The sequence below is a fragment of the Salminus brasiliensis genome, chromosome 14 (assembly GCF_030463535.1).
Source record: "Salminus brasiliensis chromosome 14, fSalBra1.hap2, whole genome shotgun sequence".
In the NCBI taxonomy this organism is placed as follows: domain Eukaryota; kingdom Metazoa; phylum Chordata; class Actinopteri; order Characiformes; family Bryconidae; genus Salminus; species Salminus brasiliensis.
The window spans coordinates 7,449,548-7,475,797 of NC_132891.1; the positions used below are offsets into that span (position 1 = coordinate 7,449,548).

At 39.1% G+C, this 26,250-nt stretch overlaps 1 protein-coding gene across 1 annotated transcript; it reads left to right on the forward strand.

The window, feature by feature from the left end:
- Nucleotides 1–686: 686 nt before the first annotated feature.
- lmbr1l (limb development membrane protein 1-like) lies at nt 687–25,907 on the forward strand. The gene is made up of 17 exons (XM_072696387.1): nt 687–1,043; nt 12,879–12,963; nt 15,284–15,317; nt 15,626–15,765; nt 16,903–17,006; nt 17,123–17,246; nt 17,933–18,001; nt 18,161–18,225; nt 18,478–18,550; nt 19,752–19,835; nt 19,914–19,990; nt 20,075–20,152; nt 20,720–20,793; nt 21,438–21,528; nt 21,662–21,728; nt 21,929–22,090; nt 24,007–25,907. The coding sequence occupies exons 1-17, from the start codon at nt 981–983 to the stop codon at nt 24,090–24,092; spliced, it is 1,476 nt and encodes a 491-aa protein (XP_072552488.1). The 5' UTR covers nt 687–980; the 3' UTR covers nt 24,093–25,907.
- Nucleotides 25,908–26,250: the final 343 nt, after the last annotated feature.

Consider the following 26,250-nt stretch of genomic DNA (forward strand, 5'->3'; position numbering starts at 1 on the left):
TTGACCTTGAGATGAATCATCTGTCTATTTTTATAATATGTAAAATATGTAGTTTTTTATTTATTGAGTGAATTGAGTTTTACTGTTGGCCTCACATCTGCATGACACTACAGTAAATTAATGACTCAATAACTCAATTTTGATTTTATTTTGCTGTTTATTTTTTGTTAATAAAAACCATAAACCTATTATTATATGTTATCCACTAGAGAAATTATACTTAAACTCCATCAGCTAGGACATTTAAAGACATTTTAAAATGCACCAGTAGCAGCATATTTACAAAATTGCTATCCAAATACTACCCAAACTTGGTACAGTAATATTTATTCTGAATGTGCATCTATCCATCCTCTTATCTGCTTCTCCATAAGAATAACTGGAGTCTGGAGCCTTCCAGGAATCAGTGAGCACAAGGCAGATATTGACCTCTAATTATAATGATAATTTAATTATATAATTTAATAACTATTACCTATAACACTTCTGACTTCAGCTAAACCTGCTCAGGATTGGATTTCTCTCAATACTACCACCCACATATCAGCAGCATGGTCGCAGCTTGTTTGCATAGTCCCCGCCCATCGTCTTTCTTTTTTAAATATTTAGCACCGCCCACCCGCCCGCCCCCATCCAATCCCAACCCTCCCCCATAGACTGAGTGTGGAAGCGAATATCAACATGTTTGCAGTTAGTTAGTGACCGCTGGACCCCTGCAGGCTCGCTTACTCGGGCTTTACCTAGGTTGGCTAGCAGTGTCCATTACTTTGTCCTGAGGTGTAGGGATATGTTCAGGCGCCGAGGGGCTGCACCCTGCACGTTTTCTGGGTAGCAGCTGAGTTGCTAACGTGGGAGAGAGACTTCCTCTGCTGGAGAAAACGACACGACGAAGTTTTCTTCACACGTCCTGTTTTGTGAATGTAACAGGTTATAACTGCAGAGACCACAGCCAGCCGAGCCTCGAGCGATGGTTCTGAAGGATGGAAACAGACGACGTGTCGCTTAGAGAGCAGCTTTTCCACGACCGTGTCCGAGAGATCCTTGTAAGTTGGCCATCCAATTTGCAGAGCTGCTGTTTACTGGTATCATATGGCTGAGACGTGTAGTTAACGCTTATCCTGTGCCAGGAGGATGCCGAACTGGTTGCCAGTGTTTGTGAAACCTCCCTCAAGTAATGTTGCGGTGTTGGTTCAGTTTAAAAATGGCCCAGGCAGAAGTAAACGTAGCAGAAACCCTTCGAGAGAAGAAGTAACGTGGATGTCCACCAGAGTAGAAACTGAATTGTGTTGCACTTCCCTTTTACGGTCCTTTTGTCCTAAAATAAAAGGCCATAGCTTCAAAGTGAGAGGGCTGAGCTCCAGCAAAGCACACGTCTGAAGGAAATTGGCCCCCAGAAGGGAAGCCTGGCATGTGAAACTGTGATTTCCTGCCTCACATAGAGGTTTAATTATGATTAGAGTTGAGAATATGCTGAGCAGATTGAACTGGATACTGGGCCACATCTGCTGTGCATTGATTGATTATTGATTGTGCCTGGTGATGGTAAATAATGTGACGGAAGAAGTGCATAGGGGTAGGGGTGGTCAATATGACAGTGTTTTATTGTATGGTTTATTGTAATACACATTTTTCTGAGCATAAAAATCACTGTGCGTATGGGATAATAGGTTTTAACGATTTAACTATTGTTAAATGTTGTGAAGAGAAAGTCTTTAAATATCATGATGTATAATTTTTACCATATTTCCCAGCCCTAGCCTTAATATCACGTTTTCTTGTCCCATACCAATACTGGAATCTTGTGCACAGGCCGGTACAGTCACTCTCCATTCTTATTTCTTTTTTAAGAAATACCACTCTTTTAATGGAGCTGTTTTTAATCGAAGCATTTCACTTAAAATGAGCTTCTAACAGTACAGGCTGTCATGTTTAACATCAACATTAGTATTAACGTTCAACATAAGCAGACATTGGGAAGGGATCTTTATTACAGATATGAAAAATACTACCTATATTATATGGACGGTTAAATATGTTTACCATGCTCCTCACATCTGTGTGACACTTGAAGGAATGGCTGAATACTCTGAGTTTATTTAGCTGTTTATTTATTTGTTCTTCAGTTTAATTAAGCTGAGAGTTTATGTATGTAAATCTCTACAGAAATAATGCTTACGTTTTTAGGTTAAACTAGAGTGGGCTGGACACACTCTTCAAACTAAACAAAAAAAAAAGGCTGCTACAAATGGTACTGTTATAGAGATGTTTTGCAATAGAGATGAGTATGAGTCTGAAGAACATTTCAAAGGCTCTTCACTTAATGCAAAGGTTATTTATCTGCTCCTGTGTGGCTGTGTTAATGTCTAGCTGCGTATCTGTCTGTCTAGCTGCGTATCTAGCTGTTTAGTGATGTATCTATGTATCTAGCTACCTGTCTGTCTATCTAGCTATACATCTGTCTGTCTAGCTGTGTGTCTAAGTATCTGTCTAGCTGTGTGTCTGTCTATCTAGCGGTGTATCTAGCTATACATCTGTCTATCTAGCTGTGTGTCTAAGTATCTGTCTAGCTGTGTATCTGTCTATCTAGCTGCGTATCTAGCTGTTTAGTGATGTATCTATGTATCTAGCTACATGTCTGTCTATCTAGCTATACATCTGTCTATCTAGCTGTGTCTAAGTATCTGTCTAGCTACCTGTCTGTCTATCTAGCTATACATCTGTCTATCTAGCTGTGTCTAAGTATCTGTCTAGCTGTGTGTCTGTCTATCTAGCGGTGTATCTAGCTATACATATGTCTATTTAGCTGTGTGTCTAAGTATCTGTCTAGCTGTGTGTCTGTCTATCTAGCGGTGTATCTAGCTATACATATGTCTATTTAGCTGTGTGTCTAAGTATCTGTCTAGCTGTGTGTCTGTCTATCTAGCGGTGTATCTAGCTATACATATGTCTATTTAGCTGTGTGTCTAAGTATCTGTCTAGCTGTGTGTCTGTCTATCTAGCGGTGTATCTAGCTATACATCTGTCTATCTAGCTGTGTGTCTAAGTATCTGTCTAGCTGTGTATCTGTCTATCTAGCTGCGTATCTAGCTGTTTAGTGATGTATCTATGTATCTAGCTACATGTCTGTCTATCTAGCTATACATCTGTCTATCTAGCTGTGTCTAAGTATCTGTCTAGCTACCTGTCTGTCTATCTAGCTATACATCTGTCTGTCTAGCTGTGTCTAAGTATCTATCTAGCTGTGTGTCTGTCTATCTAGCGGTGTATCTAGCTATACATATGTCTATTTAGCTGTGTGTCTAAGTATCTGTCTAGCTGTGTGTCTGTCTATCTAGCGGTGTATCTAGCTATACATATGTCTATTTAGCTGTGTGTCTAAGTATCTGTCTAGCTGTGTGTCTGTCTATCTAGCGGTGTATCTAGCTATACATATGTCTATTTAGCTGTGTGTCTAAGTATCTGTCTAGCTGTGTGTCTGTCTATCTAGCGGTGTATCTAGCTATACATCTGTCTATCTAGCTGTGTGTCTAAGTATCTGTCTAGCTGTGTATCTGTCTATCTAGCTGCGTATCTAGCTGTTTAGTGATGTATCTATGTATCTAGCTACATGTCTGTCTATCTAGCTATACATCTGTCTATCTAGCTGTGTCTAAGTATCTGTCTAGCTACCTGTCTGTCTATCTAGCTATACATCTGTCTGTCTAGCTGTGTCTAAGTATCTATCTAGCTGTGTGTCTGTCTATCTAGCGGTGTATCTAGCTATACATATGTCTATTTAGCTGTGTGTCTAAGTATCTGTCTAGCTGTGTGTCTGTCTATCTAGCTATGTATCTAGCTACCTGTCTGCCCAGCTAGCTGTTGAAAGACTCATCAAACTCCCATGTTGCTCTTACACACATGATTCTTCTAGTCTTTATGGAAATAGAAGTTAAATAACCCTTTTAAATCCCCTTTAGTTTTATTTTACAACCATGGTAAAAGTATTATTACAATTTTGAAATCCATGTCTTGACACACAAGCAAAACCAGTGTTGGATGATAAAAAGTGCTATCTAAATACTATCCCAGACTTCGTACAGTCATTTATTTTATAAATATATATTATATATTGTATATTTGTATTATAATTGCTGCATTACTTCCAGTGAGACATGACTGATTATATTATTTTAATGCAGCGTGCAGTTGCTTAGTGTTTAAGCACTGATATGCTTAAGCACTATATGTTCAGAAATGCATATTGTGTACAGTGATAAAATATATCAAGATAAGATAAAATGTCGTCTGATTGCTCAGCTGTAGTTTAAACATTTGCATAGTTTGTGCATGTACAATTCTTCCTTATTTACAGGATGGGCAGACAAATGAGTACTTAAAAGCAGAGGTGAATTTGAATATTTGAGATTGGCAAATATTGCAGCCCATTTGGCACCTGCTGTTATTGTAATGCCTTTTTTAGATTTATGATTGTACAACGCAAACTGAACTTCAACCTCTACTAACCTTACAACGAGGCACTGATGCCGACCTTTACACCTGCAGAGCTTGATTCTCGCACTCAGCAACATTTTGTGCACTGCAGACCATAACCTGTAACTGTGAATAAAGGCTTAACCATTACTGTAGTCTATAAAAGAACTGTTTTTAAAAATAAATGTGATGTAATATTAGCTTAATATCGGTATAGGACAGATCTTAGTGGGTCATTTGGACAGTACAGCTTGCCATATTAATATTAGCTGTCAGCTTTTACAGCAGGACAGTGTATGTGCCTGATCAACTCTACAGATGATCACCTGTTGCCTTCCAGAGCAGCTGTTAGTGCTAAACCATGACCTGGCTTGTGTGGTTATGTAAAGCTGCATGAAACTGTTTGTTTTGATAGCCCCCGGAGCATGCAGTAACCTTATTCTGCACAGATTTCAGAGGAGCTCTAGTAAGGAAGAGCGAGCCCAGCTTCATGACTTTTGTTTGTTTTCCTAAAATTTTTAGGCAGTATTTATGCAAGATTTTCGATCATTGAAGGTCTTTTTTACACATCAGCAGACACATTACTACTAGATGAACATGTAAATTCTGTTTCCAGCACCAATGGTTTGTGAACACTTCATTTAAAAGTGACGGTTGACTTATCCCACAGACAGGGTTAATTGTTACAGTCGATATAAAGTCAGTACAATACAAAATAAGCACTTCTACGCAGCCTGATTACTTATTTTTTCAAACTGATCAGTTACTGATTAGTTATGGGCTTCATAAAATATGGCAACATAGGTCATCAGACATTCACAAATTTGTTTTTGACAAATATCAGCATTTCAATATTTTAGTGACTCATCAATATTGGACAGTTTTGGCCTCGTTGGCTATCGGCCTCTGATTGCTGTAAAAATCCTTGAATGATGCTGCTACAGTTGAACTACATTGAACTACATTTCTACTCTGTTTTGTTTAAAAAGTCAAGGCTATGCTTTACCCCATATTAGTGTGTGCCCATATCTCCCCTATGCTCTCCAGTAATGAGAATCAAGGGGACATTTTAATGTTAAACCTTGTGCATTGTCAATTTCACGCAATCATACACTCAGACTGGACTCCTTGACACCTACATCTACATGATTTTTTTTAAAGACTAATCCTTGAGCTTGCCCATCCTGTCTGAGTGCGACAGTGACCACAGTAAACTTGACCAGATTATAAAGTGGACCATTTGTAAGTTCATTGGGTATCTAGTAAAATCAATCAACTTTAACTGCTGCACACAACTGTGGGAAAACAGGCCAAAAACACAGTTTGTCCAGACACGTTTCGGCCTCCAGTCGGGACTTTTAATCAATCCGACTACTCCCCTTAAAAACAATGGCGTGAAATTACTATGCAGCCGGTTCTTCTGTAGTCTTAGTGGAGTAATACAGGATTGTTAGCAGGAGAGTGACTCTTTGATCAACTGTGCATGGAAAGAGCTTCATGACTTTCCACAGGGTCATAGTGACACATGGTACTTCACTCTGAATAGTGTGCTCTGGGATACTCTGCCCTGAATACAGAACAACCTGTTCTATGTAGTGTAGTTATAGCTTTGTGCTGGGTCTGTAGATTCTGTGCTCTGACTTGTCACGTGACCTACTTGATTAGGTCAATAAAGATATGATGTTGGGGCTCACGCAGTTATCAATGAAAACATTGATAAAATGAAGGTAATTAGTTTGTATTTTTTGTAATTAGTGGGTAATGTAATTAGTGTATATGATTATTGTAGCTTTCTAATTCTTCTAATGTTTTCTCTTACCGCAAAAAGCAGAGCCTGATAGAACACCAATTTATGTGCATTTCCCCCACACAGTGCTACATATTGGGAGATGGGGATGGGGAGGTTATGTAATCTAGTTACTACATTCCTTCTCCCTGTGATTTTGAGTCCTCCAAATCATTTGTCATTTTTACTCCCACTAAATAAGGACTTAAGAGGCTTCCACCCACTGTAAAAACAGTGTTAGAAATAAGTCCAAGTTAAATGAATCCAGTGTGAATTGATATATTGATGAACATCATATTGTGAAAATTGTGCTTTTGCATTTTTTCTTGAAGGGGCTCTTTGTTCTGTGTTCTGTGCCAAAAATTACTTATACTTGATCTATCCATCTATCTATCTTTGCTACAAGTCCTACAGGTTAATGACTCTGAACATTAAAACTTGTGAAATTATTTTTCCTCCCAATCTGTTGGTCTAATGCTAATGACTGAGTGCAGTAATGTAAGCAAGCCCCTGAAATGAAGGGGTTGAGTTAAATTTTAAAAGGCATCTTTTCTACATGTGAGCAGTCGAACTCCAGGTGAAAGGCGGCCTAGAATGGAAAAAGTTGTGTAAAACCAAAACAGCTGTAAAACAGGCCAATGTTCCAAAATTGAAGTGCATCCAGTCCACTAGCGACAATTCTACAGTTATAGTTATTGCACACAGTGACCTCTTTGGGTAAATGTGACATTGTAGGTACTTGTAGTTAGACTCCGTCAGTCTGCCACCGGTTTCCGCTGCCTTGGAAAATATTTTAAAACTATGCGACAAACTAGCCTGTTCCAACAATATGGTAATACCACGGACACTACCTTTGTACCATGCTTGCCTGTGTGAATAACTAATCTAGCCTAACACGTGCTCACACTGCAGCATAGAGCCTTTTCAATGTGCCAGTTCACTGCTGTAATCCCATTGTGACAGTATTAGCCAGCAAGCGGCTGTATGAAGTATTGGACTTTATGCCAAGTTAGGCTGTGCAGTGCAGATTTCTTAGTGTGAATGATTTGAGTCCTGAACAACACATGAGAAAAGCTTTTTCTAGTTCAGATGTTTATCCAGTGCTGCGGTTAAACTAACGGGAATTATCCTGAACAGTGTTGATCGTGATGGCCTTGCTTTGTATGATATGTCTGTTAAATCATAACTTTTTAACTTGTATCTTAATTTTTGTTCTGTTTTTTTTTATCATTTCAGCAGTAGCTGCCTACCTACCTACCAGTATGAACAAAACATCTTACAATAAAATGAAATTACATATGGACATTAAAGGGGAACATTTCACACAAAACTGAATACACTGTTAAACTGTCAAAACACAGGGTTCACTCCTTTTCAATTGAGATGTAGAAAATAAGCTGCAAAAACATCCTGTTTCCCCCAAAATGATTTATTGTTTTGTAATGTAACAAAAATGTGTATATTTACTAGAGATATGATTGAATACAAAATTCTCAGTTCGGTTTAGGCCAGTATTTGGACATTACACTGTGATACAACAGGAAAAAAACAAATAAATAAGGTTAGGTTTCTTTTTTTTATAAACATCTTTTTTATAAACATTCTTTTTTTAATTTTAAACAGACAGTAGTTACAGTTTGGTCCATCTAGTGTCAAATAGTACCTCCCCTGAGGTAGTTGGTACAGCCTTACGTAAACTGTGAACATACAGTCTTGTATTTTTAATTTAAAAAACACAAAGGTTGCAATTGGCTATAAAATTCACATGTTAAAAACTTGAATGGAATGAAATTGTGAATTAAGAAGAGGGTTGTGATTCGTTCCACTTAGGTTATGTTTAACCATTCAAATGTCAAGCCCAACCCTCCCAAAGAAAAGACTCTCGCTGATTTGAAAGAAGCATTCCTGTGTTATTCACACTTGCCTTAGTCTGACGCAAATCACCTGGAGCCAAGCTTAGTGTCGCATGCTGCTAACTTGCCAACAGCCTAAGGTTTCTGGGTGGAACTTGCACTTGATTCTTCATTACGTTCATCATTCTTTGCATAGGCTACCACATATTCATCGGTAATGTTTGTATTGTGACGTTTACAGACGAATACATGTGCTGTTACACCCCTGTAATATACACATTTCTCCCGATTCAGCCCTACTCCTTCATGTTAAAGGAAGCTTTGTTTTTCTTAAACAAAGCATAATACAGGGCAGTTAATCAGAACAGAGGTCATTTATAGGCAACCGTCTTAACGAGAGTTTAGCAAATGGTCCTGTAAAAGTGAATTATGACCTGCTTTGGTATGTAAGTGATTTCTGTGTAGTTCGTTGATATCTGCTGATTTTTGTTGGGTTGTTGCAAAGTATCAGAAATAGTTGCTAGTATTTTACACCTCCCAGACTTTTTCCTGCCTCTCAGCAAGCTGTCTAGACTGCTGTTTAGCACAGCCAGATGGCTCTGAGATGACGAGCAATTGTTTTTTACTGCAAAGCCATTTGGTCAAAGAAGCCTGAAATTGGGTCAGAAATTGTAGCTGGCCCCTCCTCTTACAGGAGGGATATGTTTTGTTGGGGATTTGGTTAATTCTCCCCTGGGGTTTTGCCGCATACAGTATGAACTGCCCACCCTTCCGTGAGCTCTTTGTCATGTTAACAACAGTAGAATGGCTGGAATGGTCCTGGGCCACTTTTTCTCCTCAAGCTGTATTCGTTGTTTTAGGATGATACAAAGTGTCTGTATTGATGACAGAACAGTGTTTGTTTTGAACTAAAAACCAGATGGATCTGTACTCTGGACAGTCAGATATATGTGTGAGAACACGTGCCTTAACTACCCAGGCGTTACCCAGAGACCTGCACTTTTCTGCTGATGTTTGTACATTGGTGTTGAAATTCCTCTTTCCTTCCTTTTTCTTTGAGAGAGGGAGGATATCAGGCTTTGCCTTGCGTCAGTTGGTCTGATGTTTCCAAAGAAAGTTTCCACAAACTGGAAGTGTATGTCCACCAGATGTTATATTCATCCACAAGTCCTGTATTTAAAGGAATAATTCAGCTGAAATTCAATTTTCCCCATACCTCTGTATGTAGCCCAAGACCGGTTTGGAGTGGAGACCAGAATCTAATGTAAATAGCAGATAATAAAAGCTTACACTTCCAGTCAGCATGCTGCCAACCACATTCCTAAGTCATCACACACTTGCTTAAAAGTGGGCCAATTTTTTATGTAACTTTTAATATGCATGCTTATTCAGTTCCTTCAACTCAGGATTAACAAACATATGGGCAAACATAAATCATCATTATAAAAACATTTATTTTTTTAGTTTTCACAAAAGGACACACAGGTCTCCACTGTAGTTAGGATGTAGTGACTGGGGGCTGTCAAGTAGGCCTAAGATGGATGACCGTGGCTCTGTGTATAAGTAAGGGTGGAAATACCTCTCAAGCCATGCAGCTACAGTTAATGTTGATGTACATTAACACATCAACATTTACTCATTAAGCAAGACCAGTAAATCTCCTTAATAACCTATATGACCAAAAACATCATCTTTAAGTTGAATTTACAACTTAGGCCTACTTTAAAAGGCTCCCAGTCACGACATCCTAAATACGGTGGATGGTGGCGTCACCTCAGCATATTGCTGAGCCATTTCGGAAGTGGGGGGGGGGACTTTTTTCCTTTGCGTAACTGCCATGCTTGGGTAAAAAGGCTATTGTGTACAGAAAGTGTTAATAAAGTGCAGTAGGATTGCACTGCAGGTAGTTCCTTTTCTGTCATCCACTCCGGATGAATGTGTTGCAACATGTAGGTTTGGGATTTGGGTGGAGAACAATGCCAGGATTATCGAAGAAAGACACAGAATATACTGTTGATGCAGTAAGATATGTGCAGCAGACAGATCCCCAGTGTTAACGTATTCAACATTTACTGTAGCGATGTCTGCAATGTGTTGGAAAACAAGAGATTAAATGTTAAAGGAAGCCAGGCAAATAGACATTTGGTCTGGTTGCGTTAATGCCATCTCATGTAAGCTATCGATTGCCCAAGATGTCAGCACACTCGCTCTTCTAATCCTGGTCAGCTACTTTCATCTGGTTTTGCTCTCCTTTGGGATTTGAGACATAATCTTCTTCTGCCTCCATCTGTCGTTGCGTCTGCCTCTCATTTCTTCATCTATTTGTCATTCAGTTAGAATAGAATAGCATACAGCACACAGTAGGACATGGCTGTTTTGACCATTTTCAGATAATGAAGATAAGCCTATTTGTTTATATTTTGCATATAATAACAAGAAACTATATGTATATATTATATTATATATCTTGTTATAATAAATGAAACTATATATTATAATTTTATCAGTCGATCAAATGGATAACCTGATATCCGTTTATAAATAATGGAGTGGGGAGAATGGAGCTTACCTGAATTGAGCAGGATTGTTTTAAAACTTGATGTAAATATATTTGATTAATTATTGAATCATAATGGAATTGCCCCACATTTTAATTAATTCAGCAAGGGTTGTATGATGGACAAATGTGGTGGTGTCTGCTGTGGTCTCTGCTATGGAGTCAAATAATGCATGAACCTATGATCATGATTTTAAAAACTCTCAGGGACGTTTTCCATTTAAATTCCCTCAAAAAGGACTGTGTCTGTACCAGTGTCCTTACTGTTTTATTGTTCTTGTTGGTGCACATGGAGTAATCAATGATCCAGCTGTAGCAGCCGCTGATTAGTCAACCACATACAATTTGATTTGGCATTAATAATTATCTCTATCACTCTGACGCACTGTGGTTTTTGAGCATGTAGCTTAGGGCTATCTACTGGCAGTTAGACTGTTAGACGATACGCAGTGGAGTACAAAGATGTATAAAGATGTATATTGAAAGACGTTTAAGCATATGAGTGCAGTTGTTACTTTATGACAGGTAAGTGTAAATGAATATATGTTAATTAAGTTTTAGCCTCTTACTGGTAAGCACAGTGAAGATCTAGGAAGGCTGTAATGTGTGCACAGAAATGTCAAAAATGAAGACGCATGTGTTTGAGGGCAGGGCCGCTGTTTACGTCAGCTGTACATGTAAAACAAAGGGGTGGTAAATACACCTGCAGTCTGCTAAAGAAAAGAAATGTGATACCATAAAGAACGGTACATGCGTCACTGTATTGGTATTAATTTAGTACAGCAAAGGGTTTGGTTACACAATGTCCTCTATTTCTATCTCTCATGCCCCCCCCCCCCCCCCCCCCCGACCCCATGGCCCTGGGTATTTATGCCATGTATCCTACAGCTCTGTTTTTGTCCCCCTGTCCTGTTCCTCATAGCCTATTACACCCATCTGCTGATCTGCACAATGTATTTTCATAGCCACCCAATACCTCCTCTACGCAAGTCAGATAAGCTGTTCTTATGTCACAGGACTGTAAGGCCGGCAGCTGTGAATGAGCGCAGCATTGTATGGGAGTGATAAGCCTATGAGTGAGAGTAAGTGTGTGTGTGTGTGTGTGTGTGTGTGTGTGTGTGTGTGTGTGTGTGTGTGTGTGTGTGTGTGTGTGTGTGTGTGTGTGTGTGTGTGTGTGTGTGGTTGGGGAGGGGGTGCAGATGGGTGTGTGGGAGAGGCTACACTGTGCTCTGGATGGCACTCAAGCTCCTTTCCAACACACTGCCTGATAACGAAGACTGATGGGTTAACTCCCTTTAGCGTGGATGTTCAGTTCCTCAGCCTCACCCGCTTTGACTTGTGAACTTCACCCACCAGTTCAGTTATCAGTGGGGTCTAATAAAAGAGCATTTCCTTTGAATGTTCATCTAAGGCTAATTGGTGAATTTAGTGAGGGAGTATTCCAGCCTTCCATCAGCTGCATGTATAGTGATTTGTGACCCATTTCTCTGTGCATAGAAAAGAACAGAAACCTGGATACAAAACACAATTTCAATAGAAGCCAATGGGCACTTGCTTCAAATCATTGTTTTTCTTTTTTTTTTTTTGTATGTACAATGTCAAAGTTAAGCTGACACCTAGAGATTAGCTTAAAAAAAGCCAGAGAATACCTTTAACATCACGTAACTCTGTAATGCTTGTATTGAAAACATGGATAATGCTTTATAAAATAACTTTTAAACATGTTCTTCTTAAAGGTAAAGGTAAAGGTGCACGTATTCGTCACTGTACAGTGTGGACTGTACAGCGAAATGTGTCCTCCGCATTTAACCCATCTGGTAGTGAACACACACTCACACACACACATGTGTTAGGGGCAGTGAGTACACACACACACCCAGAGCGGTGGGCAGCCAACTCCAGCGCCCGGGGAGCAGAGAGGGTAAAGGGCCTTGCTCAAGGGCCCAACAGTGGCAGCTTGCCGAGCCCGGGAATCGAACCCACAACCCTGTTATCGATATCCCGGCGCTCTAACCGCTGAGCCACCACTAAATGCATTGCATATGAAATGTTTTTTTTACTGCTAATTATTAAAAACTTTACAGATGCTGTGTGATAAAATTGCATTACTTCCCCATGTAAAAACACCTGAATCCCATCCAAATGGTATTTTTGTGTTTGTCACACAAACGTCTTGCACTCATTTGTACTGTTTCTCTTTTGTCTGTTACAGATTTGCGTGCAACTCTTCGTCTGCCTATACATTCTCTCCTACCTCATTCTCACTCACTTCAAGAAGAATGCAGAGTTTGTTACTGGTAAGCATAAACCTGCCTCGGGTGAATCAGAGTGATGTGCGTTCTCACATAAATATCATTTCTGCCATACTTGTCCCTCACCACCTCGATCATATTACACAGCGTAGGTTAAAGGAGTGCAGATGTGCAATTAAAAACCCATGAGGCTGTAGAGAGGGCATTTCCCGTAAAAAAAAGTTCCCATAAAACATTCACCTGTTTCAGTGATGCTTTGGATGTTGTGCACTGCCTGTCACATGGTACACCTTGCTGGCCTGTGAAGATTTGGCTAGAGATGGCCTGTACCGATTGGTATTGCTATAGGGACAATACCAAAAGAAAGGTTTGGGTCCTGATATATCACACACACCCACACTGTTCTGTTGTTAGCCGTGTGTTGACTTTGAGTATGAGGCTACTTTTAGATGCTACTTTAGAAGCTCCTTTCAAAGTGCAGCAGTTTTAAAGAAAACAAATCGTACCTGAAATCTGCTGATAATGATGTTTGGGAAGGTGTTGGTATTATTTTATTTATTATTTATTTTTATTAATGTTTAATTTGAAATATTTGCATTTTAAGCAGTGCTTGTGGTGTTTTTCTGGCCTTTTGTTCTATTCAAGTTTTGCAAGTCTGGCAGGTTTTCTTTTACATTGAGACACAATTTCATGATAAAAATACCAAATAGAAATACCTTAATGAAAAGCCATAATGACTTTAAATGAAGTATTTTCACATTAAATTTCATTGAAAGTTACGCATTGAAAAGCTTGGTGTTTCCAAACATTTGACAGGCAGTGTATACTTCCTTTGCACCTTGTAATGGCCACCTGTTTCCTATGCCCATCTGTACATCAGTGTGGAAGCTTCTGGCTCCTAAACGAGGAGTGACATGCAGGATCAGTCACCCCGATGGCAGAGGAGTTGCGTTACGCAATGGTCCTGTCAACAGGGGGAGGACATGAGGAATGTTCTGGGAGATAAACACTGTCTCCTTTACCTAGTAGTGCCCGGGGCCTCTCAACATTTAGCCACCCCATGGGTTGCCCAGACCCGGTTTTCATATAGACAAAAGCTGTCTATGTCCTCTCTGTCATTAGCTACATATACATTATTTCTATGTTATATTTCAGAAGATTTTATGAGAATATTTTATTTTTAACCATGTTTTTACAAAATTACTTTTATTTTTCTTTACGGTTGCAGTATAAGAGATGCACATTGTAGAGCCTTTAACGCGAGCACACTGTTTAAAGTATTAATGTCCAGGTTGGTTTGGTGTGGCCACATTGCTGGCCACAAACATGCATCAGCGCTCCAGAATTTTGTCCTGATTGGAACCAGCTGTAAAGACTGGGGGAGACTTAAAGAGTCTCTGGGATTGTGGTGGATGGGATGGAAGGGTTCCAAGTTGCTTACTGGCCTTTTGGCAGGAAATGTGCAAAAACCTGCTTTGCTTTTTAGAACATTGTTATTCACTGCATGCGTTCTCATGTGTTTCTGCCTTGCGGCTCATTTGAGTTGCGCAAGTTCTGTTTTTCTTAGCATGTGCGAGGGACTCTCTTCTGATTTTCTCCTGGAGGGCCGTGTTGTCATTTTTAATATGCTGCATATGCAGTTCAGTTTTAGACTAGAACTGTTTGTTCTTGTGTTTTTACTATGAAGCTGGTTTTTACTCTTTCTGTGTCATTCTGTCACTGATTTATTTCTTATCCCATACCATAAGAGCTTCTACAGGCCGCCGTTTGTCACTGTGTGTCACACACTGTTTGCTGTGCAAGTTCTAACATAACACATAGTCTTTGTTAAAGCAATGGTTATGTAAAAAATCTAATGAACACGATATGCCATTTACCCCGGGATCAGCTAAGCCACGTTTGATGTCTGATGTATGCTTCTTTGGGACATGCTAGGCTAATGTTGCTAACAGACACTGGACTTAGACTGTCCCCATTCTCATCTGGGTATATACATGGCCTGACACATCACTTAACCTGCTCAAAATGCAATCAGATGTTTATTACATTCATTTTGGTAGAATTTTGAACTAATTAATTAGGTTGACTGTTAAAGCCCAGTATCGGTTTGTAATACTAGCATCTTTAGCATCTATTGGCATCTCCCATTGTAGACTATAGAAGCACCTGTCTGATATCAAACACATCTTAGCTTACTGACTGCGTCTAGGGTAAGAGAGAAATCATATTACATTGATTTTTGGCTAAACTGTTCTTTTAATGGACCCTGACTAATGATTAAACTGCAAGTTTGCCTTTTTCCACTTTGTCTAGTGTGTACTATAGACTAACTTCAGTGTCTTTCTCTTCCCCCCTGTTTCTTCAGATGATACAGAAGATGCTACTGTCAACAAAATTGTGTAAGTATTTACTTGTTGTTACCAGAAAGTGGGAGTGTATTAAATTATCTGTTTTAAATAATCATAGTAGTAATGTAAAGAGGTGTGTGTGTGTGTGTGTGTGTGTGTGTGTGTGTGTGTGTGTGTGTGTGTGTGTGTGTGTGTGTTTCCCCTGTTTATCAGTTTGTTCTGAGTGTTAATATTGGGCCTGGGTTGGTCTTTGGCCTTCCACCGTGGCACTGAACACCTACCTTTCACAGCTGGACTCGTGTCAATGCGAAGATCATGCACTAACACACACTCCCTTTATTTTGTGTGCCAAACTCCAGGCTGTGGCTGTGTACTTTTACGCTCTCAGTGGCGGTGTGTGCAGTGCTTCTCCTACCAATCTCCATCTTGTCCAATGAAGTTCTGCTCACTTTCCCACAGAGCTACTACATGCAGTGGCTCAACGGCTCTCTTATCCATGGTACACACACAAACACCAAACCTTAAAGTATTGTCGTGTGTGTATGTATGTGTATTATTATTATTATTATTATTATTATTATTATTATATTTTTGTTTCTGCACATTTTGGTAATTTCACATTCTCAGCCACATATTATACATATGGTTAACATTTAGGACTGACTACTTCTACCCATTATTTTGTCAATTAATCAAGCAGTTTATTAAAAAGAAATACAAAATAGGAATTTAAATAAATATGATCTGAAATCTATGTAACACACTGTGGTAAATATGCATATAAATGGGTGTGTCTCTCAGGCTCTGTTTCTTACAGTAGGAATAATATCATGCAGATGACCAAATGATCAAGTTTAATTGACTTAAGGCCAGGAGAGTGCTCATACCACATTGCCTTTATTGACTGATGGAAATCAGTGCTGGCCTCTCTGCCATGGCCAAGGTGTTACTAATATAGCCATAGCTTAGTGCTTATGTGAGGAATTCAGACAGCATGTGTTAAGGGATCTCTCCAGTTCCCTACTGTGGCTGAGAGACGCTTGACCCTAGATGTTACAAAAACAATAAAGATCCTATCCTAATCTTAATAAGCCTGTAGTCATTTATGGCAGTGTTTAATACATATGAGGCAAACCTTTCTTTTTTGCATAATGTTTTATGTAATGCGTTTACATAATCTACCTAAGACACAGCTTTAACACCTGTTCTTTAGCGTGCCAGACTCCAGTAAAGCAGAGGGTGTATTGAGCATTTACCACCCTCTAGTGGTGACTTTGGGGAACCACAGTGACATTGCTGTCTGCAGCCGTTGTGTATTTGTTTAATAATAAATTCATCAGGAATTGATGAAACTTCTGTTTTAGAATAAATTAGGTAAATACATGTTTATTTAGTTTGTTCATTTAAATGTAATGGTAATTTATTATAATACTAATAAGAATTTTAACATGAAATAATATAACATTTCGAAACATTGGAAATTTACAGTCATCAGAATTCAGAATATTATGACCACCCCTGGGTTTGGAATAAACCTAACCTATTATTTCAGCTCCATTTACCATATAGGAGTACTTTGTAGACTATATTTATATTTGTTGACTACATTTAATATTTTTTTGCTTTTTTCATTCAGGCTTATGGAACTTAGTCTTCCTCTTCTCCAACCTCTCCCTGGTCTTCCTCATGCCTTTTGCCTACTTCTTTACTGAATCAGAAGGCTTCACAGGGTCCAAAAAGGTACAGATTTCTTCATATTTTATAACTCTTATAACTACTGATCTTGTGAGTGCACCAACTGAGTGCCTGTCTGCATGTTACTGTTATACTTATGTGACCATGTGCTCGTGTTGCAGGGTGTCATGGCCCGAGTTTATGAGACTGCAGTGATGCTGCTTCTCCTTAGTCTGCTGGTGCTTGGCATTGTGTGGGTGGCATCAGCTCTTCTCCACGACAACACGGCCAGAGAGAGTCTCTACGGTGTGTGTGTGTGTGTGTGTGTGTGTGTGTGTGTGTGTGTGTGTTCAGGTGCTTAAGTCAGTGGCACTATGAGAGAAATGTGGTAACTGACCACAAGTGCAGCAAATTGAGGTTAGGTTGGACAAATTATTTAAGATGTACAAATCTGAGGTTTTGTTTTTCATTGAATTATTATTATTATTATTATTATTAGTTTATTAATTATACATTTTTGGTAGCTAAGACCTGCAGAACAGCCATTGCTATAGTGTGCATTAAATTATGTATTAACAATATGAAAGTTGCCAACCACTCCCTTTTTAAACACATTTGTACTTGATTTTAAAGTACATTTGCGGTTGATCTTCATTTACAGTGTAGGTGAGCCGATACATAAAATATAAATTGCAAGATGAAAAACGGGAAATTTATATATTATGAAACAGCTTGTTTTGAATAGGTAAATCTAACAATTCCAGCATACCATTAAAAACAGCAAACATGATGAGTATGTGGAGAATCATAAAATAAATAGAAATAAAAAATATATTATGGTGCTTTCAATTTCTTTCTCCTGTCAAATTTCTATTGTTGAGACACAAGGCTTGCGATGATCTGTTAGATGTTGAATAAATCATGTGAACAGTGTGTTTTAGGGGTGTTATCTCACTCTCCTGTCTGTTGTGCTCTATTTGTGCTCCATATAGACCTGTGGGAGTACTACCTGCCCTACCTCTACTCTTGCATTTCTCTGTTTGGAGTGCTGCTGCTCTTGCGTAAGTATATGTCTGATTGTTCCTGTAAGTCTTTCAAGGATTTTTTTTAGAATACATGGAGCAGGTTAATAGTTGTTGGTCATTTAGTTCATGTGATTGGTCCTGTATGTGTGTGGTTTTTGTGTATCCATCAATTCCTTTCCTTTTCTGGCTCAACAGTGTGTACCCCCCTTGGAATGTCACGAATGTTTAGCGTCACTGGGAGCTTATTGGTTAAACCACGGGTAAGCATGTGACGTATAAGTGGGTTTTGAAACCTCTTGAGAAATGTTCTGAACTACATAATTATAATTCCAGTCTTTTCTGCTACTGTTATGTGTGTGCTGAATCTAAAACAAGGCACATGAGTAATGGAAAAATGTGTAAATCATTGTTTTACCTAATTTTGCCTGATTTGACTGTAGTGTTCAAATTTCTGATATGTTTTTAATTATTATTTATTTATTTATTTATTTATTTATTGGTCTTTTGTTCAGCTGTTGGAGAATGTAGAGGAGACCATGAACTGTGCTGTGTTTGAGGAGGCCTCGCTCTCCAGGAAGCTCAACAGTGAGTGTTGGGTTTCTATAACTTTCATAACACAATACTCATTAGGATGTACACTATATGGACACAAGTATTGGAAGTATTCAGCTCATGCTGGAATCAAGTATTAGAACCTGTGAGGATTTGATTGCTTTCAGCAACAAGAACGTTAGTGAGGTCAGGATGTAAGTATTACCCCCCAACTCATCCCAAAAGTATTGGATAGAGCACCAACCAGCATTCCAGAGAACACAGTTCCACTACTCCACAGCTCAATGCTGGGGGGCTTTATAATTTTCTAGCCCACACCTGGCTTTAGGCATGGTGCCAGTAGGTTCATGTTTATCTGCTCCAGAGATTTCTACTGGCAGTACTTCTCTACAGGGACTAGACAAGCTGCATGTGTGCATTTGCATATCTGTGTCAGCAATGGTTGCAACTTATAACTGAAGGCATTTATTAGAAAGGGTGTTTACAAACATTTAAACAGACTGTATATTCTATTATATAGGCATCTAAATGTAATTTATTTAATACATTAAGTAAATGGAGAAAAATATACATAATTTAAAAGAGCCTCTGTGACATTTATTGGAAGGTTGTATATAGAAATTCATTACTATGAAAAAGGAAAAGGGATTTGGGGGAAAAAACAGGTTATCTGGTCAGTATTGAGTAAATGCAAATAATATTAATAGGAAATGAGTGATTTATGCATATTGAGAGTTAAGCTATTTCTAAACCTCTCGTTAAGACTCGTATCAAGTTTCAGTAACAGAGACTTGCAGAACAGACATAGCTGCATTTTGCATTTAATTATTAATTAATAATATGAAAATAGGCAATCACTGCCTGTTTATCAAGTTTTCTTTTCAACTAGGAGCACCTTTGATGGCAAGTCTCATTAGCGGTGTAGCTAAGCAGATACATAAAATATGGATTGATGGATGGAAAGGAATTATTTAAAATATTATACATTATAGGGCAATCCAAGGATAGTTTAGGCATACAATTAAAAGTAGCAAAAAGATCATAACATGGATAAATATAAATAAATAAAAAAACTGATCAATTGCAAGGGCCCTTGTTATATTATGGAAAAACAGCTAATTTTCTTTGTTTTTACTGCAAATGTTTTATAATCTAGCTAAACGTCTGTGTTTTCTTCTTTCAGAGATTCAAATATGATTCATTTAATACATTTTTGTTCTCATTTGTCTCTCAGGTAACACCTCCTGCTGGCTGAACCTGAACATGGAGGCGATGAAGAGGCAGTTTGTGAGCGTTCAAGCTAAGCGCATGGCTCTGGGTGAGAACACTCTCCTCACAAGTACGACTGTCCTTTCACATCAAATGCCAACTGTCCCTCACACTCCCTCTTTCACAGAGACGCGGAGGAAGGCATCCGCATGGCAACGTAACCTGGGCTATCCACTGGTCATGCTGCTGCTGTTAGCCTTAACTGTAAGGATGAGTCTTTGTCATTCATGTACTTAACAGTCCTCTCACTGTTCAGTCGTGATGATTGCTCTTGGTGTTGCTGCTCAGGTGGTGTGTGTGCTGATGGTGTGTTTCCATGTGCTTGAACTGCTCTTTGATGAATCTGCGATGCCCAGAGGAATGGAGGTGAGGTGTTTTTGCAATCATAAAACACAAACATGAAGCATAGACATGTATGGTGAAGTTTTTGAAGGGGAATTCCACTTCTTTTTTTTCTTTTTTTTTCCAGAATTTCCACATAATTCAGTTGTGACATAAAGAAAGTCATTCAGAGTGGTCTAATGGGAAATTGTTGACGATAAAGAAATGCTGGTTTATTTTCAGTGGTGGAGACCAGAGGTTACAATGTCTGCAGTGTAAATATGGATGATGTATTTATCCTAAACAACCAGTTAAAGTTTTGTTTAAAAAAAAAAAGTACTTTGGGTACTAAATTGCATGTACTTCTGTGCCTTGAATTAATTCTAAACAACATATTTTAAACCAAACTTTCAACAGGCGGAGTCTCCTTGACCTTACTGTCATCAATTCTGACACTTACGTTTTCTAAAACTTAACGTTTCCCATCAAACCACTCTCTGACTTTTGTTTACATTTTAACCATTTAATTAGGCTGAAGTTTCCTAAAATAAATATAATTCCCCTTTAAGCAATAATTATAAGTATTACCTAACCATTTCCTTGTAATTACAGGATCCCCATCTGGGACTGGCTTCATTCTCCATGTTTGGCTCTCTTGGTGCTGCAGTGCAGGTGGTCCTTATCCTGTATCCTTCTCATATTTGTCCATTAAAGGGTTCACAAAAAGCAAAAACACAAACACTGTTGGAGATAGAAAGAAACTTGTCTACTGTGCAAAAACAAACCCTTTTCTCTGTGATTTTCTCTGATTTCTGTTTCCATTGCTTTAAGGAGATTACCATTATCAGACACTGCACTCAGCTATTCAGTGCCACCATGTGGACACTTTTAGAAAGCGAGGACCTTTTAAAGGAGCTAAGTGGGGCCTGTAGACTGTAGATTATGATGAACCTTACTTAATTTTTTTTTTTAAACCCTGATCATTTATAACAATAAAAAAGCCTGATCATTAATTGTGATCATTTCTTATTTCGTGTTATTACTGTAACAAACTTGGTTGGGTTTTAGCTGGGTTTCCTGAAAGCATCTTAGCACAAAGATGATTCTTAAGTGGTCGAGTGAGCATCACACTCTCTATACCAGTTAAGATGTTCTTAATACCAACATGCTTTGGGTAAACTGGGCCCAGAATCTGATCATAAAAAGGCTTTTCTTTACACAAATTGCACCGTCTTCATTCATTGTTAGCTCATGCTTTTAACTAAATGCTAGCACTCTGTTATGAATGTTTCTATGTGCTGTATTGGAGTCCTTAATCCCACAATGTCAGGTATCTGATGATATCGTCAGTGGTGGGCTTCTACAGCTCTCCGCTCTTCAGCAGCATGCTGCCTCGCACGCAAGACACCACCCTCACACAGGTACAGAGGCGTGACATGTTCACACGTTAACAAAAGCTCTTACACATTTATTTTAAATGCACATTCTCACATTCTGAATCTCACCCTGTGTGTGTCTGTGTGTGTCTGTGTGTGTGTGTCTGTGCCTCCACAGATCATAGGAAACTGTGTGTCTCTGCTGGTGCTAAGCTCAGCTCTGCCTGTCTTCTCCCGCACTCTGGGTAAGCTTCTGTAAAGTAGTTTTGCCTTGTCTGTGTTAAATAAAAGTGGGAATCCTTGAAAAATGTCAGCTTCCGTCCTTGTTATAAGCATTTCAGTAGTTTTAATGAGAATTATAAATCTTTTGTAAAGCCTATAGCTATGATGTGTATAACGATCATAAAAACTTATTTATGTGAAATATATCAATTAATTTTTTTAGGAATCACAAGGTTTGATTTGTTGGGGGACTTTGGACGGTATAACTGGCTGGGGAACTTCCACATAGTTTTCCTGTATAATGTGCTCTTCGCTGGGCTCACCTCCGCCTGCCTCATCAACACAGTCACCTGGGCTGTGCAGCGGGAACTCATCCGTGCCTTTGGTAAGTCCCATTCCGCATACTTTTTTACTTTTTTTTTTACTATTGCATAGCACCTCTGTCGTTCCTGCTAACTGCAGCTTAAACGAACGTTGGTGAAATGAGATGGAAAACATCTGCGCCTCCGTACATATGCTTCTTTCACTTTTATTCACGATTCTGTATCTCTTAACATGTCTAGAAATGCGTAATGTGTAAATTGTGTCCTCAAAGTGTAAACTACACTTTCTGCCTGTTAGGGAAGCCAAGAGCAAGAAATGCTATTTCTCACATACTGTTGCTTTAATTTCCCAATGTGCAAATATTAGCAACCTGTCTCATTGTGAGAATTGGTATTCTGTATGTAAACTCTCCGTGGTTCTTTAAAGTAATGCTGCAGTAGAACTCCTTTCAGTGGATGCTTCTTTTAAAATCTTTTGTAAACATTAAGAATCTTATATAAAGGATGGAGAAACACCACATAATGTCTAAATGGTGCTATAGCTGCACTATATGGAGAAAAGATAAGATAAGATAATCCTTTATTAGTCCCGCAGTGGGGAAATTCTCAGTGTCACAGCAGGAAGGGATAGCAAGACACTCAGTTACAAAAATAGAAAATAGTAGATAAATAATGTACACTATATACACAATATAAATAAGAATAAAAAAAGCAATAACAATATTATTTACAGGTTATTGCAAATAACTCTTAATTGCACGTGTGTGTGTGTGTGTGTGTGTGTGTGTGTGTGTGTGTGTGTCGGGGTGGTATTGCATATAGTATTTTTGCATTGAAGGATCTCTGTTCCCTGAACATGTGTGTGTAGTATTGTAGAAAAGTATTGGGACACACTTTAATCATTAAATTCAGGTGTTTTTATTCAGTTTTTATTCTTTACACACATTAGTGAAAGAATGGGTGGATCTAAATAGCTCTGAATTCCAGCGTGGTTCTGTAATAGGAGCCTCCTCTGTAACATTGTCAGCCGGGGTCGCCGGGTGCTGAGGATCAGAAAAGTCACCAACGCTAATAACTTCCAAACCTGCTGTTATAGCTCTTTATAGGGATACTTTTGTCCATTATAGCATATTTTGTTTTTTTTGTTTTTTTCTTCCTCAACAAAGTGTGAAAGAACGACTGCTATCAGTACCCACAGAGCGGGTCATGCCTTTGTGCTGGTCTGACAGCTCTTTGAAAAGAGGTGTGTTGCGCTGGAGCTTGCCAGTGTTTTCAGACAGGCCTCGGGTTAGGTGTTCCCAGAGCAGGCCATGTTTCCCTATGGGCTGGTCTCTTTCCTCAGATAGAAAGAGTACAATTCTCTCAGGAAAGCGAAAGGGGACAGAAGGGGAGTAGGGTCCCCCCTGGGGCCTGAAGACTGAGCAGGCCCCTTCTGCAGCGCAAACACACCCTCTGCCCTCCACCCTACACAAACACTGTATGCATACACACCAACCCTGCTCACAAGGCAGATGGTATCTTGCAGCAGTTTCTTTCAGTTTATTTCCTTGACGTAACTGTTTTTTGGGTGATTGTGTGTGTGTGTGTGTGTGTGTGTGTGTTTTTAATAGTAATTCACTAATCTTTCATTACATAAAGTAGAGTTAACAAAAAAAAATAAGCAGCTATTTTTTTTTTGGCTTGTGGGCTCCCCCTTCAGTTGGGGAGTGTCATTTGTGCTTTGTTCGCACCCTTATGGACCGTACTACACAAGCTGAAGGATAGTGAAGTAAAGGATGGGTGTGGACTGAAGTGTTGCAGAGTTCTGGCAAGAGGTCTTGTGCAGCTCCATGAAAGTTGTTTTTAAGCAAATAATAAAAAAAAAAATTAGGGCTGGCAGTAAGATTTTCTTTAAGATTTTCTTTCTACAGTATGTCCTTTTGTCTATGTCTAAGACAGCAGCTTGACATCTCTCACTCACTCTCTGCCTGCCTTGTAGGTCTCCATCGACTGCCTTTCACAGTGACCCGATCTGCAATCCCCTTCAGACTTTTAATGGCAAGCGGACTGTCAAAAATCCAGTGACGCCGGTTGACCTTTCTCAGTTATTGGCTGTTGAAGCCATCTTCCCCTCTGGCGGAATCTCTCGGCGCCGGTCTCCGGTTGGACCAGAGGCACATTGCGTTCAGTCCGTCAGCTGATGAGTGAGCTGGATCACCACAAGGCTGTTGGAGGATCCAAGCCGCTTGCTGTCTGAAGGAGGTTCATGGAGCATCTCCTGAAAAGGGCCGTTACACGAACGTTTTATTTTTTGACTACAGTTTTATTGTGAACACTTCATGTGGTAATATTGAGTTCCACAAAGGTGTGTGTGTGTGTGTGTGTGTGTGTGTGTGTGTGTGTGTGTGTGTGTGTGTGTGTGTGTGTGTGCTGACGTGTGAAGTTAAAAAAAAACTAAAGGGATTGAGGCCGTCTCTAAAGTTTCTCTAAAGGTCGTGTTCACTCACTCTGAACTGTTTGCCTTAATGACGAATGCACAGTGGTTTCAGAGGTGGGACTCGGACACATGTCCATCCACCCAAGCTATTTCAGAGGATGACTGCGTTTCCTTTTCCCTGTCAGTGGACTGGGGGAGCTCATTTCTGCACCAGTAAACCTGTGGTGCTTTCCCCTCCTGCACCACTATTTTTAGCATTAGTTCACCAAAGTCCCATTGCCGTATTTCGGTGGGTCCTCACTACACGTCTGGAGGAAAGCAGTCACAGGATTTCCAGTCTGACGAGGGAGGAAAGCTCCAGGGTACAGCATGACAGGATGCTGTCTACACTATGAGACAATCAAGATTTTCTAACTGGTAAAAAGGATTTTCTGACACGAGGCATGTTCGCCACTTATGGCAGAGTTTTGTGTGCAACGTAAATAAAACTTGATGCCTTGATGACTCAAATATGCATTTTTTTTTAACTGTCCTGGACCAAGGTAACTGTGAATGTATTTTTTATATATATATGTATATTTAGTGTGTTTGTTTTGTTCATTCAACCAAGTGCAATATTATACAGTAGAGAGTGTTTGATTTAAATTTACAGTATATAACACACACGCCTCTCCCAAATACATCCAAATGACTTTTGAATGGAATATGGCGTCTAGTCGAATTTACAGAAATGCACAACAGTCTTAATAGCATTCTGTGCATCTTGATAATATACATAGTGATGGTCCGCTTGAATTACGGCAGTGACGCCATTTTTTCTGTTCTTGATTTTATCAAATGACTATTTAATTTTCCTTTTTTATAATATTTATATTCATTAACTTTTCTTTTTTCTTTTTTTTCTTCTTCTTTTTTTTCTTTTTTTTTTCACTTCATTTGCTGTATCAGCATGTTTTAAACTGATGTCCTTTGTGCAGTGGCCAGAAGGGGACAGCGTATCCCAGTCATACTATGAGGCCTTTGCCTCATGCTTGAGCTTCCGTTTTATTCATTTGTTGTTTATATCTCCTTCATAAGGCATTCTTGCTCTCGCCTCTCTTAAGAACACATTTGCACACATATGCAGATTGGGGTCATGTTGTCCACACTTGACAGTTGGATTGCATGTTTTTGGTGTATCTGAGAGAGTGCAAGGAGTTGAGTTGTATTAATGGGAGATTAAAAGATTGTAAAATTGTAAGGTTCTCTGAGATCTCTGTCTGATGATGTGAATAATGTCTGATTTCATTTTTGTATTTTCTGTTCTTTATAAAAGCAAATAAGAAAATGTGAAAATGTTGTAACGGGGTGGTAACCCTGTAATACATTGAGATTTGAATAGGTTTTAAAATGTTGGTAACCCAATTACACTGTTTACAATACCTGTTAATGTACCTGGAGCAGAAAAAAACAAATAAATGTATTTCCATCTGTTTTTCTAAACACTGTCTCATTATTATTTTTTTATTTTTTTATTATTGTCTTATTTATTTTTCAATACTATTATGGTTACTTAAATGCATTTAAAAGTGCAACAATTGAAGTGATTAGTAAAGCTCCGCTTCCCAGAAATGCCACACAGGGGGCCAATTCCTGACGTGTTCCTAAGTGGGTTTTTGTTTTGTTTTTTTTTTTGGTCACTGCTCTGATTACGTCCTTATTTTGTTTGCTGTTGGTGGGCTTGTATTTCCATACAGCTGCCCTCCACCCGGAGCGGCTTTAATCAGGGCCTTTATTTTGCCCCTGGTCTGTCAGCAGGCCTGCAGG